This window comes from Cyprinus carpio, chromosome B20 (genome assembly GCF_018340385.1).
Source record: "Cyprinus carpio isolate SPL01 chromosome B20, ASM1834038v1, whole genome shotgun sequence".
NCBI lineage: Eukaryota > Metazoa > Chordata > Actinopteri > Cypriniformes > Cyprinidae > Cyprinus > Cyprinus carpio.
This window is the reverse complement of record NC_056616.1, coordinates 4980127-5000953: the sequence shown is the minus strand read 5'-3', so window position 1 is coordinate 5000953 and position 20827 is coordinate 4980127. Positions and strand designations below refer to the sequence as shown.

The 20827-nt window shown below is 35.2% G+C and overlaps 2 protein-coding genes across 8 annotated transcripts in view; one reads left to right on the top strand and one right to left on the bottom strand.

Annotated features, from left to right (window-relative positions):
* The window catches only part of LOC109113276 (AT-rich interactive domain-containing protein 1B-like), an 849861-nt gene that overhangs the window by 195621 nt on the left and 633413 nt on the right, over positions 1–20827 (top strand). The gene's annotated exons all lie outside the window — the stretch shown is intronic.
* The window catches only part of LOC109112334, a 33262-nt gene that overhangs the window by 631 nt on the left and 11804 nt on the right, over positions 1–20827 (bottom strand). For 2 of the 3 annotated variants that reach the window (XM_042746460.1, XM_042746461.1), the window contains exons 2-4: positions 20554–20594; positions 16630–16926; positions 3–254 (exon numbers count right to left, since the gene is read on the bottom strand). In XM_042746460.1, coding sequence (XP_042602394.1) covers positions 3–254; positions 16630–16926; positions 20554–20594 — 590 coding nt within the window. Of the gene's footprint in view, positions 1–2; positions 255–15613; positions 15983–16104; positions 16438–16629; positions 16927–20553; positions 20595–20827 lie in introns of those variants that run through there. The other variant, XM_042746462.1, reaches the window with a different exon arrangement.

Below are 20827 nucleotides of genomic sequence, written 5' to 3'. Positions count from 1 at the left end.
ACCTCTGACTGTCACTGTGATCAAGGTTTCTCCTGAAGGGTCCAGAACTCTGTATGATCCTGTGTCTCTGGCTGTAAAGTTACTAATGATCAGGTTTCTATCTCTGATGGTCATTGGTTGGCTCTGAACTCCATCACTTCTGCTCCAGACCTTCATCCACTCTGTGCTTCTTCTGCTCTGATGCTGCACTTTATCAGCTTCTGACAACAGAACATCTAACTTCAGCTGCTCACCGATGTTCACACAAATCTCATCTGAGGAGAATCAAAGTCAGCAGTTGGGGGTCCGGTGCCTTGCTCAAGGGCACCTCAGTCGTGGTATTGCCCGCACAAGAATCAAACCCACAACCTTAGGATTAGGGGTAAATCTGTCTTGGTATTGGGAGACGGATGATCAAACTTTTTTTGTTATAAATTATATATAAATTATAAGTTATAAATATATAAATATATATAAGTATATACAGTACAGACCAAAAGTTTGGAAACATTACTATTTTTAATGTTTTTGAAAGAAGTCTCTTCTGCTCATCAAGCCTGCATTTATTTGATCAAAAATACAGAAAAAACAGTAATATTGTGAAATATTATTACAACTTAAAATAATAGTTTTTCTATTTGAATTTACTTTAAAAAAATAATTTATTCCTGTGATGCAAAGCTGAATTTTCAGCATCATTACTCCAGCCTTCAGTGTCACATGTAACATCCAGTCTCCTCACATGATCTATTTAGAAATCATTGTAATATGCTGATTTATTATGAGTGTTGGAAACAGTTCTGCTGTCTAATATATTTGATCAATAAAAGGTTAAAAAGAATCTGAATTTATTCAAAATAAAAATAAAAAATTCTAATAATATATATTCTAATAATCATTTTTCTTTACTATTTTTGTTTTATCAATTTAACTAACATCCTTGTGAATAAAAGTATTGATTTTATGTCAAAAAAAAAAGAAAAGAAAGAAAAATTACTGACCCCAAATTACTGACCAGTAGTGTATATTGTTATTACAAAATATTTATATTTTCAAAAACATAGCATTTTTTTTTTTTTTTTTTTATACATTTTTATTCATCAAAGTGTCCTAAAAAAATATCACATCATTGTAAATAAATTCAAAAAATATTAAGCTGGGCAGAACGTTTCAAACTTTGATAATGAATCATCATATTAGAATGATTTCTAAAGGATCAGGTGATAATGATCCTTAAAAATCAGCTTTGCATCACAGAAATAAATGATAATTAAAAGTATCAATAAATTTAAAAACAATTATTTTAAATTGTAAAAATATATCACAAGCAATTTACATTTTTTTCTGTATTTTTGATCAAATAAATGCAGGCTTGATGAGCAGAAGAAACTTCTTTCAAAAACATTAAAAATAGTAATGTTTCCAAACTTTTGGTCTGTACTGTAAATGAATGCAACGGGGAGCCAAAAATATCAGCTGTGCCACATTTCAAAAGCTTCAAATATTGATGACAAAAATACTGAGTTGTAGCAGATGTGTCTGTGCACTTGCAGTGTGTGTGTGTGTGTGTGTGTGTGTGTGTGTGTGTGTGTGTGTGTGTGTGTGTGTGTGTGTGTGTGTGTGTGTGTCTGTGGATCTGTGTGTGTGTGTGTGTGTGTGTGTGTGTCATCATATTGTTGTACTGTGTGTGCTGTCAGTGCACCCAGTGTCTTTTGGGAGTTGTAGTTTTAGGTATGTTATGTGCTCCTCCCTGACCTAATCTAGGTGATGTTATGTGCTTGTACATTACACCACCTATTAATAGTGTGCAGTTTTTCTACATATGTGATGTTTATAATATATATGTGATGCCATCTGCCTTTTATTGACTGGAAGAGCAGTAGGGAAACCATTTTCATTTGCTCTCATTTTTCTCCTCTGTTTTTGTTAGTTATGAAGTTAGCTAAGAGTTCTGTTGTTTATCTGTTTTTATTTTCCTGTCAGGCTAATTAGAGTTCTTAATACAAGTTAGTGCCCTTTTCTTTGTTGTTTTGGCCTTACCCATACCCATTTACCCAGTCAACACTTCTCATTTTTATGTTGGAATCATTTATATATCATTTATATATAGCACTAAGTCATTAGTGGATTATTGTAAATAAATTCATTCAAATGAGTGCTGGGACTGAGAACGGTTCAAACTTTCTCTTTTGAAGCTCTCATATACTTCCTCTGGACTTGTTAAGGGGAAGGTAACAAGTGAATTCCTTAACTATGTTTTTAACAGATTAACTGCAAAGATTAATCAGTGATGTCATAATGACGTAATATATACTGAGATATTTCCACCAGCAATTTACAGTCAACTAAAGTCATTTGTCTGAGTGACACAACAGAGAAACTATCAAATAACTGTAGCTGGAACTGAGAATCAAATATGGTTACAATTTATATATATAAGATTTATATTTATAAGATACTGACCGCTATGATTGGCAAGACAAAACAGCAGCAACAGAAGATTTGAAAACCTGACAAGAATGCAGAAGGGCTGGTTTATGTGACAGATACACATTATAAACACATTTATACATGTTTTCCTGATTGCTAAAATATTACTAAACATCCCATTTTATTCTGTCTGAATGATTAACACATGTGGATCTTACACGATAAAAATATCCAAAAAGAAACATCAAAGTAATCTGAATCTTGCTGTGTAATATTGAAAATGACTGAAAACAGACACAGTAACATTGGTATAATGACACACAAAACACACAAGCTGGATTTATGTATAAAAGCATGAAAACTTACATGGTGAAAGTTCTGCATGAGTCTTATGTTCAAACGTCAAAGCTTTGTAAACCACAGCATGGTTAGCAAGATTTGATTAAAAAAAAAAAACTGAAATTGTACACAAATGAGTTCAAGCCTCCAGAAACAAGGAATATTTAATGCCTCCTACTAAGAAGGAGTGTGCTTAGATACGAGTAACACACATGTCTATTGTTTAATGATAAGGATGAGTGATCACACTCTCAGAAAAAAAGGTACAAAAGCTGTCACTGGGGCAGTACCTTTTCAAAAGACACACCTTTGTACCTAAAGAGTTCCTAAAAGGTACAGAAGTGTACCTTTTGAAAAGGTACTGCCCCAGTGACAGCTTTTGTACCTTTTTTTCTGAGAGTGCACAACACACATGCATATTTGGCACATCTACTTGCTATGTTCATGATTTGAAGAGTTAATACTAAACTGTGTGACTGACCTTTCAATATCCTCTACAGAATCTAGTACTACACGGATGATGACCAAAAGTGTAGAAAATAAAACAGAAAGCGATAAGGAGTCACCAATATTAACAGTGCCACATTTTAATGTTTCAAAAGATTCAAATATTGATGGCAGTAGTTCAGAGTTATAGCAGATGTGGCATTGCATTCGTAGTGTTTTCCTGAACAACATTAAATGAATAAAAGATCTAACATGTTGGAGAAGGGGTGGGTAATATGACCAGAATCTTATATCACAAAATGAGTATTGTATTTCACAAGAACATGAATCTCTAACTAATTATTTATTTTCCAATTACGTGTTTTAGTTTGAATCGGACAGGTATAACGATTTTGCTTTATAAATGTATTAATTTAATTTAAACTGTATTTGATCAAATTCAGTTGGACCAACTCTATAACATTTCACTGCAGTACTATTTCTAGGCATATGCAGCTAGATTAAAACCAGATATCATCATACACTAAATGACTGAAGATCACACACACCTAGGAGACACATGACAAATGAAAACAATGTGTGTTCTAGAATCGGCTCAAAATATCAAACGTTTGATCTCCTCCGTCTGGATGGAATCTGAGTCTGAAGATTTTTGGTTTTATTTGTATTTGTGTATTAATTAGATATGTTTACTATTTTCTTTTACTAAATTCAGATTTTAAATTAATACTAAAAATTCACATCTGCTGCTCAAACTGTTGAGATCAGACTGAAATCATCAGAGATATTCTTCAGAATAAACTTCAGCTGACTGTATCTGGACTCACACACTGTTTTTTAGTCAAATTTCTATTTAAGATATGATCTCACATCTTCTGACAGCTCTATATGTTTTGTTTTATTTACTTGGAGAGGGTAATAATTGATTGTATTAGTAGTACTTTAGTGGGAGGAGCCAACTATATTCCTCTGAAAGACTCTGACTCTGTGTGTGTGTGTGTGTGAGACTCTGTTCTGTGTGTGTGTGTGTGTTTTTGGTGTGTTTTTTTTGTTTGTGTTTTTTCGCTAAACCTGCAGTGGTTTACTCATGCAGAACTTTTACAATGTAAGTTTTTTTTTTTTTTTATCCTTTTAAATATAAAGCTTGTGTGTTTTTGTCTCGTTATAAGTGTATTTGTGTTTATTTGTGTTTAAGGGTTGGATTATAATATTTTTGTTATTATGATGCTGATTATGATATTTGATGAGTTTTTATTAGCGGAGTTATTAATGTAATTATTGAAATGTTCTACATTGATTACTCGTTTAAATTTATTGTTTTGTTAGTTTATGTGTGGATTGTTTGGTTACTCTGTGTCTGTTTGTGTCCAACGGGCTTTTGGGTTTGAGGATCATGTTGACTCAGATTATTAAGAAATCCACACACACACACACACACACACACACACACACACACACATACATACAAATAACATTCACACACTGATAATGATTTATAAAATAAAAGATTCCGATTTCAAAGATGCAGTTTGCCTCCGTTTCTTATTTGCCCCCGATATAATGTAAGGTCCAAATGTGTTAAATATTTAAATAAGTGCCTCCGTTTCAACAAGCTTGCCAGGGTTTTTTTACAGCCCGCTCTGGCCCCCTAATATTTGATGAATCGAGTAAACACTTCATTGATTTTAAAGGAATTTTTGGGTGCAATGTGCAGTTTGTCCCAGCTCGATAACAACCGGTAAAAGCTGATAATCTGGGTTATTGAAGACGGCGCTGTACTGTTGCTAAGAACAGTTTTTCTTGGTGGAAGCTTTGTGTTTGTTTAGCTAATAAAATATTAAAACTCGATTCAAAATGGTGTACAATTATTTAATTATGTCATTGTGGTATCGCGAACTCGCTCTCGTTTCATACAAATGCAGCTTCTGCCATTTTGCTACAGATTATAAGATTACTAACAAACTGGTAAGGTTTTAAAAATTTTTCGTCTTAATTCTTTTATTGCCTTAATTATTTTTGTCCTAAGATTTTGTGTAATAAGTGGTTTACTGCACCGTTTCCCTTAAATGTCCGTTTAGTTTGAATTTGCCGCTTGCTCGCAACTGCTGTGTTCATGGAAGCTTTGTTCAAATATTTCAACTCAAATCAATATTTTGCATCAAATTATTTACTTATGTGGCAAGTAACATGTAATAAGTGGGATAATGTCCAGTTGTTATCACAGAATAAACCCCTTCAGGCTGAAACTAGACCTCTCCGCTTTGCGGTCACCGTGATTTTGCCAAGTAAGACATGTTCCTGGATCAACATTACTGTCCAAAAATATCAACTTAACCCAATCCCTACCCCTAAACTTAACCCTACCCCTAATTTATTCCTAAAATCAGTATGAAATGATAGCTGATTTAACAAGGGTGTAGAAGAACCTAACCCTGATTGTAAACCTAAAACAGATATTTCCTTAAAAGTAATTCTGATTGGTTGATTGGAATGTTGATCCAGGAACATGTTGTACTTGGTGAAATCATGCTCACCCCGCTTTGCGTCAGGGTCCTGAACACTGTTGGTGGTTATTCTGAGATAACAAACAGGTTGGTTGTTATTTATTATTTATTTAGTAGCTTACTTCTAGAGATTGCAGGGAAACATGACATGGTGAAAAATGACTGAATCAATAAGTCAAAGTCTGCTTTATTGTCAATTCTTCCACATGTACAGCACATACATACAGAGAATTGAAATTGCGTTACTCTCAGACCCTTGGTGAATATAGATAACACTAACAGTAGAACATAAAATAAAGATAAATACAGATTAAATATAAAAATACAACTGTACAAATTTGCAAATAAGGACATGTAAAAAAAAAAGATAAATAAAGCGGTACATGGCAGATAGAGTGCAAACCAGTGAAATAAACAGCAGTGTAGATATAATGACTGTAGTGCAAAAGAGCTTATTCAGACTGATTAAAGTGACAAAAAGCTCAGAGAGCAGTTCTTTATTTAAACTGACAGAAGAGGTGGTTGAATGAGGTCAGTTAACTGCTGAATGAGGTAATGAGCAGACCAGTGCTGCACAAAGTGTCTGGTGCAGGTCAGAGTGTGTTAGTGGGAACTGGAGGCGGGTGGGGGGACTGCTGGAGGCACTAAGGTTCAGAGTTCAGTGGTGCCTGGGGAAAAGAGGGGAGGGGGGCAAGGTCGGGAGGGAGTTCAGCTTCCTGACAACCTGATGAATGAAGCTGTCCTTCAGTATGCTGGACCTGGCCTGGAGACTCCGCAGTCTCCTCCCTGATGGCAGCAGACTGAAGAAGCTGTGTGATGGGTGTGTGGGATCACCTGTGATGCAGAGGGCTTTACAGGTGAGACAGGTTTCATAAGTAGTCAGATGTAGTCCATTTTATTGTCCAAAGAGCGTACGGTAGCCAGTACGATGGTGGGGATGGCTGGCTTGTGTGGGTTAGCCGTTAGCCTAGCCAGGATACCTCAGCGCTTACCCCTCTTCTGCTTCCTCTCACGCCGCTTGTGGGTCGGTGATGGTGTAGGCCTCTGGAGCAGACCGAGATCCCGCAGCTCTTCGGCATGCACAGAGGTTAACTCTGGTTCTGCCGACATCGAGCAGAAACTCAGAACTGTATGCGTGCTTAAAGACACGTAGACGCGACGAAGATGTACAGAAACACTGCGACTCGCAAGACAAAAAAACGAAAACACCGTTCTGATGGGAGAGAGAGCGCTGCCATCTTGAACAAACATCAGTATTACCGTCATAATACTTATGGTTAAAATTAATAAAACTGAAGGTTTTAAGTTGCTGTATTGTGTCAGTTGTGTAGTATTTTATCTCTCAGATCAGTATTTTATGGCTGTATTAATGTGTTTGTGATGTGTGTCTGTATCTGTCTCATAACAGCTCTTATTCTTATCAGGTTCAGATGCTTCAATCTTCTTCTGCTGCTGTTTTGTTTCGTCTATCACAGCGGTCAGTGTACTTTATGTTTATAAACTGTATTTATTATTGGTTTTCAGCGTCAGCTAGAGTTATTCTAGTGAATTATTTCTCTGTTGTGTCACTCAACCAAGACTTTTGTTGACATTTGTGGATTGATGTGGAAATTTTCAATGGTTTATCATGCAGTTCAGTTCATTTATTAATAAACATTGTTCAGGAATTCATTAAACTGCACTTGTACATCTGCTACAGCTTTATATTATTTTGTATCATAATTTGAAATGTTAAAATGTGTTGCTGCTAATATTGCTCGCTCTTATTTATACTTAAATCTATTTTTTATAACAAATATCTGGTTGCTGCAAAGTTATTTTATTTTCTTTTTAATTTTGTTTGTTTTTTTTTATAAACAATTGCTGTCCTTTTTTGTTAAAAACAGGAAAGAGTTGAAACTCAGTTGTTTGTAAGGTAAAGCTCTGGGAGTAGACTTCTGACTGAATCTGCTGTTTTCTGTTCATTCATGAACCAGATCTCATTAGTCATTAGTGCTTGAGATTGAGCATTTAATGATTTTATTTCATGTAGAGACGATGAAGTAACCTGAGGTTATGAGTCTAGATGAAGAGCACAAAGACAAAATAGATCATGTCTCTGATGAGCAATGAACATCCTTAATATTTACATTCATTTCTGATGTTAAATATTAGAGAAACTCCTCCATCAATTCACAGCTGATGAATCCACTTAGATTTGTGATGAAATATCTTGAGTAAAAGAAAATACAGCTAAATTAAGTCTATTAAAATATTTTATAATAACATTAATTACTGAGAACAGAATGAAACACGTGTATTTTTCAGTATTGACACTTTAAATTGAATATTATTGAATTTCATTGTATGTATTTGCAGGAAACTGTTTTTTATGTGTGTAAGTATAAAAGTGTGTAAGGATAAAAGTGAGGTGTTGTCATGAGTGAATTTGTGTTTTTCACATTGGGTTACTCAGTGAGTCAAGAGCCATAGATGTGTGTCAGACTGAAGAATGTAGAGGACGAGTGTTTAAAGAAGGAAACTGTGACGTCGTCATCAAGAATCTGAGCTTCAGTGACGCTGGGAAATACATTTTGAAAATCTATTACAATAATGATCAGACAGAGCTGAAGAATACTTTTTGAGAATCTATTATTATTATTATTAGTGAAGACAAAACTGATCAAACATCAGCATCTGCTTTTTTAAATGATTACATTTGGTCACCAATCATAAATATGTGTTTATGGTCTTGATTGATTGACAGCATTATAATAATGATTAATGTCTTTCTGTTTCTCCTCAGATGAGATTTCTGTGAAAACAGGCGAGGAGCTAAAGATGTCTGTTCTGTTGTCTAATGCTGATAAAGTGGAGACAAACTCTAGTGGAGAGTGGAAGGAGGTTTGGAGCAGAACTGATGGGGTTCAGAGCGATCGAATGAATGATGATACTGATGGGAACCTGATCATTAAATCGTTTTTGGACAGTGATGCAGGAACATACAGAGTTCTGGACACTAAAGGAGAAATCTTGATCACAGTCACAATCACAGGTGAGAGAAACTCAGATTTGTGGAAATATTATTTATAAAGCATTTGGACAGCTGAGGTTTATTCATCATGATCTGAACATCACACTGATGCTGAACTGTGTGACTGACCTCTCAATATCTTCTATATTTATAGTGATATGTGGATAATGGTGATGACAGTAAGTAACACAGGCATTGAGAGCTTTACAAATTCTTCAAGCAATGAGTTTGATAATGAAATTTTTTTTTTTTTTTTTTTTAATGTGTTCTTTTTTTTTTTCTTTTTTTTTTTGTTTTTTAGATCAGCCTTTTTAACTTTTTATAGTGTGTGTTTGGTGATTCTGGCTGTGATTGTGATTTCTGTCATCATATGGAGACGTCAGCACAGAGATCACACACAGGTTCCAGCAGAGCCCCCACAGGAACTTCAGGAACAACAATGATCTTCACTGAACGTGACTCAACTGCACAGGAGTCCTGAACACCTGGTGATGCAATTTACAACGTTACTGATGTAATTTCAACATAAATCAACATACTTCTACAGCTAGGGGGTGTAAATGTACCATAAGCGGTAATACTGTAAGAATCCACCCTCCTACCTGGGTAGGCTAAAGAATTATGCCAGGTACATATATTGTGCAGTTGTAATAATGAGAGAGTGTTCTGTTTGTTTGTGTATAGGAGATGGCTGATCTGTGTTCACCCTACCATGATCTGTGCTGTATAATTTAGTTCCGGTGATGTATAAATACTTGTACAGTGCTGAGGTGTGAATGGCTCCTTGAAGTATATCTGCACCCATCTCCTTGTTGTGTGTGCAAGTTGGTGTAGGTGGGACCTGACTTTAAGCTGCTGTTACAGCTGAGTTTACATAGTCTGCTGTGTTGCAGGCATTATTACACCCAGATCTGCTGGGAAAATCTCTTTAAATGATACAGTTTACACTCGTCAGATCTGTGCTCTGGGGATTAGTTTGCCAGTTTTGATGCTGTACTGTTAGCTAAGCCATTGGCATTTTATTATTCTTTTCATACTGTACAATTGACCATTTTCATCTCTAGAGTCTGTAAAGATTCATGAATCTCTGCCTGATGTAAACATTACACACAACTTTAATCACATGTCCAGTAAAAAAATTGCTCTCTGATCAGAATCTGTGTGAGCTGGCACTCCCAGAGAGGGATGGGTTCGTTTTGTTGCAAGGGAAAAGACAAAACATATTCCTTCCCTTGATACTGGGGTGCAGATCAAAGAAATCAAATTTAACTCATCTCATAGCCATGGTTGGATTTGTCCAATTCAAGATATTGCAATCAGATTAATCGTTTTAGTTGGTAAATCCTGGACATGTTAACTTTTCTCTTTGAAGATTTTTTGCACAAATAGAAGATAAATGAGTTATTTTCTCATTAGTTTGATCAATATTCCTTTCCTAACAGTTTTTGCTTCTCGCCACCTTCTGTTTTTCTCTTTTCCCAGCACTAATAGTGCTTCCAACTTCTTTATTCGTACGCATTCCCTCTTTCTACATTCTGATCATTCCTCTTATTCTTCTACCACTTTCTTTCTTCTTCTAAATCGGTGATGAATCATCATGGGACTAAAGACCATTGTAATATAATATATTATAAGGTTGTTACAATGTGAGTTATATTACATTTAAAATTGTATACATTAAAATACTTTTGTTACTGTTCTCTGGAGGGCCTCCTGAGCAACTTGTTCAGAATGACTGGTCATCACCTCAGTGACCTTTTTAAAGATATACCTTTTATTGTGACTGCAGTAGTCCTCACATATGCATTGTGTGCACAGCAGCAGGTCAGACTGGAAACCAGTTACAGGTTTTACTTCTGTAAACATTCAGTGAACTGCAAGCACATACTGAATGCATGGATCAAATCATTGCTCAATCTGAATATTTCATTTGTTTATGAACTGAGACGTCACGAAGTTGATTCTTTTGAGAATCTCTTTGAGTGTGAGAAAGTTTGGGGGTTGGGAAAACCCAGAGCAAATGCAAAGTACACATGTTGTTTTAGATTTATGGTCTCTTCATGTTCATCTGTTTGCTTAAAGACCATAAAAGTGTGTAGTAATTTTGTAAAATGTAAAATAAAACCAAGCTATATTTGATAAGGCTGAACTTTCAACAGTATTGTTGAGGCAAAATATTGTGAGATCAGAGATTTAACTACTACTGAGTGATTTTCAATCCATTTAATTTGATTAATTTGACTGTTTGACTAATTCTCTCTCAGGAGAAGTTGAATGTGAATGGGTTTAACCCTCAGGCTTGTCTGTATGTCTGTCTATATGGGGTGCATCTAAGTTTTCCCTCAACACTTCTAAAAAGGCCAATAAGAATTGATTTACCACAGCAGCTGAAGAAAAGGGAAGGAGAAGTTCACTCAGTCAACAGTGAATGCACGGACACAAACTCGCCAGTTCTGTAACTTACTTATTATCTCTGTGTTCTTGTTTGTTTTCCTAAAAAATATGTAGTTTATAAACTACATAGTATAAATTTGTGAGATTGTTTGCAGCGATTAAACACTTTAATTTAATTCTGTAACTCACACAAAATTATGTTTTGCTGTCAGAACACTGGTAATGTAGCACACGCGTCATTTTGTCTGTTCTTTATACTGCTTTTGTAACGGAGAGCCCCCTGCTCCGCTAATTGGTACTTAAGTATGATCTGTCCTGGACACAGATTTGCGGAAATGTTAGACTAATGTTTTTGACACTCTTAGAACTCTCATGTCTAAATTATTAGTAATTATTAATTATTACTACACAGCAGTAGCTGAATTCTTAACATAAACTGTAAAAATGTAGTGTTTTGTAGAGCTTTGTTTCAGTTGTTTGTAGTTGATTGTCCACGTCATCAAGCACAGTTTGGTCTCTGTGTTCAGAAATCAGAAGATCCCTAATAATTATTAGGTTTCAGTTTTTCTCCAGAGATTTTGAATTGGATAGAATCATATTTATCAGGTCGAACACAATATATACAGTACAAATAGAGAATGAACCTTAAGTATACTCACAGGTATACCCCAAGGTTCCATTCTGGGTCCATTGCTATTGTATATTGTATATTGTAAGGAATTAAATTATTTCCTTATTAAATTAATTCCTCATGAAGTCAAAACTCAGAAACTCATACAAAACAGATGCCATGCAATAAAACAATAAAACTGATCTGGAGAAGATATCTCCAACAAAAGCAAACAACACCACCCTGACCAAACGTATCCCCTTGTTCATTTACAACTCCCATCCTCCCTCTCCCCTCCCTGCCTCTGATTCTCCCCTCTCACTCTTCTACCCCAAAAGAAAGAATATCCACATACCACATGTGTTATATCTTGTGAATATCTTGTGTTTTCCCCTTCATGTTTGGTATCCTTCTAAAGGTCTTTGTGCGATTGGTAAATTGGTCTCAATTTCAAAGTAGTCACTTGTATTACTTCTACAGCTAGGTGGTGTAAATATACCATATGCGGTAATACTGTAAGAATCCACCCTCCTACCTGGGTAGGCTAATGAATTATGCAATGAATTATGCCAGGTACGTATATTGTGCAGTCGTAATAATGAGAGTGTGTTCTGTATGTCTGTGTATAGGAGATGGGTGATCTGTGTTCACCCTACCATGATCTGTGCTGTATAATTTAGTTCCGGTGTATATACCGGGAGGCCATATAAATACTTGAAATAAAATCTCTTTAAATAATACTGTTTCCACTAGTCAGATCTGTGTTTAGGGCATTAGTTTGCCAGTTTTGGTGCTGTACTGTTAGCTAAGCAATTGGCATTTTCTTATTCTATTCATACATTTGACCATTTTCATCTCACATTACACACAACTTTAATCACATGTCCAGTAAAAAAATTGCTCTCTGATCAGAATCTGTGTGAGCTGGCACTCCCAGAGAGGGATGGGTTCGTTTGCTAACACTTGCACCACTGTGTTTGTGGTTTTGTTGCAAGGGAAAAGACAAAACATATTCCTTCCCTTGTTACTGGGGTGCAGATCAAAGAAATCAAATTTAACTCATCTCATAGCCATGGTTGGATTTGGCCTATTCAAGATATTGCAATCAGATTAATAATTTTAGTTGGTAAATCCTGGACATGTTAACTTTTCTCTTTGAAGATTTTTTGCACAAATAGAAAACAAATAAGTTCTTTTCTCATTAGTTTGATCATTATTCCTTTCATTTTCCTTTTCTAGCAGTTCTTGCTTTTCACCAGGGCTGGATTGGTAATCAGGCATACTGAGCATTTTTCTGGTGGGCTGATGCACTTAAGGGGCTGACAGAATGTTTTTTTTTTGTTGTTTTTGTTTGTTTTTTTTGCCGAGGACCATCACACAGGGACAGTGAGCAGCCAGTGGCCCATTGGTTTGTCTCCTGTATTGACAGTGTAAACTTACAATCACAATGCGCTATAGACAGAGCGATGAAGTATTTTGCTCCACCTATATAAAGATCACTTCACCCCAACTTCTTCCTCGTCAGCTTTTCCCACATTTTCACAGCAGCTTTATCAAGAACAGGCTTGCTCTGTGGTGAGCAATGCGCGCCATGAGTGTAGAATAGCCTACGTAAATACTTTTTAATTTAATAAAACGTAAATTCATCCCCCGCAATTTTTTGGCCAAGTCAAGTCAAGTCAACTTGTTTAGAATGACTGGTTATCACCTCACTGACATTTTTGAAGATACACCTTTTATTTGGCTGTGACTGCAGTAGTCCTCGGATATGCATTGTGTGCACAGCCTCAGGTCAGACTGGAAACCAGTTACAGGTTTTACTGCTGTAAACATTCAGTGAACTGCAAGCACATACTGAAAGCATGGATCAAATTATTGCTCAATCTGAAGATTTCTTTTGTTTATGAACTGAGACGTCACGAAGTTGATTCTTTTGAGAATCTCTTTGAGTGTGAGAAAGTTTGGGGGTTGGGAAAACCCAGAGCAAATGCAAATGCAAAGTACAAATGTTGTTTTAGATTTATGGTCTCTTCATGTTTGTCTGTTTGCTTAAAGACAAAGACTGAGAATCATAAAAGTGTGTAGTAATTTTGTAAAATGTAAAATAAAACCAAGCTATATTTGATAAGGCTGAACTTTAAACAGTATTGTTGAGGCAAAATATTGTGAGATCAGAGATTTTACTACTATTGAGTGATTTTCAATCCATTTGATTAATTTGACTGTTTGACTAATTCTCTCTCAGGAGAAGTTGAATGTGAATGGGTTTAACCCTCAGGCTTGTTTACAAGCCTCTCAGTAGCACCCATTTCTGCGGTCTTCGGTTTAATGATGAGTATCCCAACTCGTTCTACAAAAGTATGTCTATATGGGGTGCATCTAAGCTTTCCCTCAACACTTCTAAAAAGGCCAATAAGAATTGACTTACCGCAGCAGCTGGAGAAAAGGGAAGGAGAAGCTAACTCGGTCAACAGTGAATGCACGGACACAAACTCGCCAGTTCTGTAACTTACTTATTATCTCTTTGTTCTTGTTTGTTTTCCTAAAAAAAAAAAATACAGTTTATAAATTACATAGTATAAACTTGTGAGATTGTTTTCAGCAATTAAACACTTTAATTTCATTCTGTAACTCACACAAAATTATGTTTTGTTGTCAGAACACTGGTAATGTAGCACACGCTGCATTGTAAAACTGTAAAAATGTAGTGTTTTGTAGAGCTTTGTTTCAGTTGTTTGTAGTTGATTGTCCACTTCATTAAGCACAGTTTGGTCTCTGTGTTCAGAAATCAGAAGATCCCTAATAATTATTAGGTTTCAGTTTTTCTCCAGAGATTTTGAATTGGATAGAATCATATTTCTCAGGTCGAACACAATATATACAAGTACAGAATTAACCTTAAGTATACTCACAGGTATTCCCCAAGGTTCCATTCTCGGTCCATTGCTATTTTTATATTGTATATTGTAAGGAACTAAGTTATTTCCTTATGAAATTAATTCCTCATGAAGCCAAAACTCAGGAACTCACACAAAACAGATGCCATGCAATCAAACAATAAAACTGATCTAGAGAAGTGATCTCCAACGAAAGCAAACAACACCACCCTGACCATACTTTTCCCCTTGATTATTTACAACCCCTTTCCTCCTTCTACCCTCCCTGCCTCTGATTCTCCCCTCTCACTCTTCTCCCCCAAAAGCAAGAATATCAATATACCACTTGTGTTATATCTTGTGAATATCTTATTTTTCCCCTTCATGTTTGGTATCGTTCTAAAGGTCTTTGTGCGATTGGTAAATAGGTATCAATTTCACAGTTTTCCTTTCTAAATTGGCTTCTAATTGTTTCATTATGTAATTGGCATGATACAATTTTACCTGACAAATAATCAATTGTTATTTGATTTATTCTGATCTCTACTGAAAATAATTTTTTCATCTTTACTTCTGAGTGTCTCTGCCTCTCAAAGGTACTCTTTTTATACCCAATCGTGTCTCTGCCCTGTTGGCAGTTACCCTAATTAGTTGCAAAATGTTCCTCCAGCTGTTTCTTTTTAGAAACACTTACTTTTCCAGCCTTTTGTTGCCACTGTCCAATTTTTTTGAGATGTGTTGCGGCCATTAAAATTACCTTACTTTTCCCCTTGAAATTGTACATTTTAATCATTTGATAGGTTTCCTATATGTTCCATTGTGAATAAAACATGGGCTTATGTTATTTACAAATCATTGCATTGTGTTTTATTTACATTCTACACAGCGTCACAACTTTTTTGGAATTAGGGTTGTAAATACAGTGTATATTATATTGCAGAGATATGTTGACAGAATCCTCTGCAGATCTTTTGGCTGTCACATGTGTAGGTGTGCTAAATCAAGCGCACGACGAAGGAGATATCAAAAATAGTTTTTAATGATCACGGGAGAAAAGGGCACATCCAACACAAATCTTCAAACATAGTATACAACATTAATAGCGGACCAAAAGGAACTAAACAGACAGGGTTTTTAAACACAAGGAAAGTAACGAGGGGAATGGAAACAGGTGGGGATTAATCAATTAACAAAACGAGGAACGGAACATGACCAAATAGGGATAACACAAAAGGAACAGAAAGTCCATGACTGTGACATTGGCTCTGAAGACAGATGAGCAGAACATCTCGTCACTGCATCTTTTTGATGATAGCAATCAGAATCATAACCAGCAGCGTAAACACAACCGATACAAACAGTCCCGCCGGCCCGAACAATCCCCAGTGATCTACAGCAGGAAGGAGGAAGAAAGAACATATTTTTTATGCATATATATTTATTTTTTATTTTCATTTTTATGCTTACTATTTGAATATTTTGTAAGCTTTCAATGCCTCCTATTTTACTTACTACGTTCTTTGTCATCATCCGCGCAGTTCAGATTTCCCTTTGATTCTGTGGAGGATATTGATTTCTCATCTGTGACTGTCACTGTGATCAAGATTTCTCCTTCAAAGCCCAGAACTCTGTATGTTCCTGCATCATCAGCCGTAAACTTTTTAATGCTCAGAGTCCCATTACTGTCGTTCAGTCGACCGCGTGTGATATTAGCCCTTGACTTGCTGTCTCTCTTCCACACCTTCTTCCATTCTGTGCTGCTTATGTTTTGATGCATAACTTGACGAGCATTTGGCAGCAGAACATCCAACTTCAGCTCCTCACCGATTTTCACAGAAATATCATCTGAGGAGAAACAGAAAGACATAAATCATTACTATAATTGTATCATAATCATTTTATAAAAACCCAGACTAATCTGATATTAAGCAGGATGTTCAGTGTCTCTGTCGGTTGTAGACCCTCATGCAAAATCACACAATTACTAAAAGAAAACCAGAAAGCAGATGCTGATAGTTTGATCAGTTTAGACTTTACCATAAATATGAAGTTGGTACGTCCTGATGTGTGGCTCCAGCACTGAGTTAGCATTATTGTAATAGACATTTAAAATGTATTTTCCAGCATCACTCAGTCTCAGATCCTTGATGACGACGTCACATGCTCCTTTTTTACATATTCGCTTACTGCAGTATTTCTTATCATAAACAAAGATTTCTCCTTCAAAGGGTTTTGGTCTGTTCAAACGAATATGAAAAATCTCTCTGGCCTTAAATTCACACGGCAGGATGATGCCGCCTCCCTTTTTTCCTGCCACATGTATAGGGATGGTTTCTGCAAATACAGACAGTTTAATAGTTATTCAATAAAAGTTGCAATTCTGAAAAAACATGCATTTTTTTAATAATGTTTGTATTATCAGTAATCAGCGTCATTATAAAATATGCTAGCAAAGTCAACTGGATAAAAAATAATATATACTAAAAAGAAGATTTGATGAAGATTGATGCATGTAAGTGGATGCGTATGTTTTTTTGAGTGTGTTTGGATGTTGGGTTTTGTGTGTTGGGTTTGGTGTTAACTATAAAAAATAAAATAATTAATAATAGAAATAATAGTATTATTGCACATTATTTATTTAATAAAATATTAAACAAAATAATAAAGTGTGAGGGCACTATTATATTTTAAAATAAAAAGTGAGTATTAATTAGAAATACAATAGAGAGAGAATTATACTGTACCAAACGTCAAAATTTTTAAATAATGACTTGACCTTTTAACCCCGCCCCTCCCCCACCCATGTGGCTTTGACCTTTTGACCTTTAACGGTCGCAGCTGTTGTTATGACATGTGATATGACATCTGTTTGTAATAAATCATGCTTATATGTCATCAGCCGTGAAACGACTCGATATTTACAACATCCGTGAATGATCGGCAGCTGTGATATGGCATCTGTTTAGTAATATATCATGTCATTAGGGATTAACTTTATGACAAGTGTTACGGTCACATGTTTGTAATATAGACACAGAGCCTCTTTTTTTTTTTATTTAAAAATAATTTAAATAAAATACATAACATTGTATATTGATTTGAAAATAAAGAAATATAAACATTTAGCTTGATGAAGAAATATAAATAATTCAATAAAAACAAGAAACTTTGAGTTTAATGAAAAAAATGTCTGATGTTTTTCAGGTGTAGGTGTGAATATTACGTCTTACACAATGCCGGTTGATATTTTAAGCTGAATTCAGAGTGCAGACAGTTTCACCGCCTCAGTGAAATGAGAGCAGAACAGCAGACAGGCAGACTGAGAGGAGACCCCTGAGATTTTACGTTTACTTTCAGAAAACTTCACTCTCTATCTCTCACACACACACACACACATGCACACACACACACACACACATGCACACACACGCACGCACACACACACACACACATGCACACACACACACGCACGCACAGACACACACACACACACATGCAAACACACACACACACACACACACACACACACACACACACACATACACACGCTCAGACTATACCAGAATATTGTAACAGGGTATTGGAACAAGGGCTCTCTCTCTCTCTTTTTTTTTTTTTTTACTCTCTTGTGCACGTTTAATCGTTCAATAGTCTTATTTTCTTCTTTTAAATGAAAATAATTAAATTATGTAATCTCACATGATATAAAACAAAGCAAAACATTTACACTAGTTCATCACTAAAAATATAAAAATGTTGTTCATTTTACCAGGACATTTTGTTTTGTTTTTTTCATGGATAGGGAAAAAAATCTATAATTTAACGGGCCGAACGATACAGGCTATTGGGGACCTCGATTTGTTTGGTATTGTTTTTCGCAACACATTTTCTACATTATATCTAGAACCTTTTATATTCACATTTACATCATATTAATGTTTTTATACAGTATTATCCCCTAAACCTGCCATCACAGTAAACATTCTAAAGATCATGTAGTATAACTGATCTTTTTCAAAAGCTGTATAATTATTTATTTTTTACTGTACACCTATCATCACGCAATAAAATTCTGCATGTGCTTACATTTTTTATTAAATTTTTTTTAAGTGATCTGGATTATGACTACTCAAGAAGTTTCATCATAAACCGCATTTACCTTGTTATATCAGTGTAATATCCATGCCACTATACAACATATCAAGTTAAAAAGAGACTTATCTCTATTTTAAAGAATATGAAAATAAATAAATAAAATATATAATTATATATGACAGCATGTTACTATCATGCTACTAAAGAAAAACATTCATTTTAAACAAGTATTCACCATTTAAGTTTCTATCCTTTTTATATTTATCATCAGAAATGTTTATTTAATGTTTAAAATGCGTTGCTGTTCTGTTGTAAGTAATCTTAAAGATTCCTAAATGCATCTCCTTTGGAAAGCCAAATAAAGTGCTTTTGCTTTCGTCTAGATACACACACATCTCCCTGACATAACTGCTTCAACACTAACTGTGTTACTGAAACCACGCCTTCTTTCTTTGCGTAAACATTACGCAAATATTTCCACACAGTGACGTAGAGATGTGGGGCGTGTTTGAACGAGGCATTTTAGGAGGGTGTGGACGAGTCTTAACTTTTATAAACCTGACATAACCTGAATATCTCTTTGGATTTGAGACTTTAGTCTTTACAACTTTACAGATCTTGCTTTTTCACCAAGAGCTTGTAACACTCCAAAGAGAAAGGAAAAATTGAAATCCATCATATGACCGCTTTAAGCCACATTACGAGTTTTCTTTATAATGTTTTTATATTTATTTTTTACGGGGAGAAAACACGTGAAACTTGCGCGTTCCTTCATATTCTGTATCTGCTTTCCTGTGCGTATATGTTTTATTAATAAACTGTGTAAATAGATTTGGTCTTTTTATATCACCGTTTTGCTTCCATGTAAGATCTTTTCATTTTTTTCCTATGTTGTCTAAATAAATCTTTTTGCTTGATTTGTAAAACGGTCCGGGTCCGGGTGCCGGGACGGGACTGGTTTAATTTGTTTAGTTTATTAAAATTATTTATTTACTTAGTTTTGATTTGTTCCTTCTCTTCTAGCCTATAAACAGAGGAGATCTTAACAACATCCATCTAGTTCATCTTAAGCTTTGCTACCTTGACAATGCAGCCTGTTCATCATCATAATAAAATACAGTCAGCCACACAATGGAAACACACACACACACACACACACACACACACACACACACACACACACACTGCTCAGTTTAAATATGCAGTAAATTCTGTGCCGTTAAATGTTATCACCGTGCCGCTGTGATGTTATGCAAAACATTTTGTTTTACGTGGATACTGGAACGCGAGTAAAGTAATAAATAATAATTTGGCATTCAAATACATACGGGAATATTTGATTTTGTGTCGCGTGAGAGACCCAACATTGGTTTCAGTTTCGTTTTAGCATAAATGAATTTGTTTTGGCTTGTCGTTTATATTGCTATAACTTCTGAAAGACCTATTTTTAATTCTTGTTCCTTTCTTAATAATGTTAATTGAAAGGATTTGTTGTGGAGTGAGGGGAACTAAAATAGCCTAGCTATGTTTACAGTTTATTATAATGTTTGTAAACATTGGCATTAGGTCTATTTCTGAATGAAATAATAAAATGCGATTTATTATAGGCATACGCGACTTGGTTTTTCTCTCTCTCTCTCTCTAAAAAAACAACAAAAAATGTATACACGCATATTTTAACCGTGCAGCAAACCTTTTTAAATATTTTGATAAATTACTGAAAATAAATAAATTACTTTTTAACACGTTAACCGATTGTATTAATCGGTCAAAATTCTTAAAGGTCGGTTAACGGTTAACCGCTTAAAATGAACATCGCTAATCTCAATATTGCTTTTTGTACGTTTCAAATTTTTGTACACTCACCAATGTAATTGGAAACCCATAACAGCAGCAGAAGTCTCAACCTGGGAACACAGAAGAGCTGGTTATGTGAGGCTACACTGAGAGTTTTACACAACAGGTTCATGTGAGAATAAAGGCTTTCCTCAGATAATAATAATAAAATGAAATAACACTTGCATTTTGCCTGAATATTAAACACATGGAAGTTGCATGATAAAAATGTCCGAATTGTAACTATAATTATGAAATGTTTCCAGTGTAATCCTCTGTCGCAGATGCATATTTAAATCCAGAT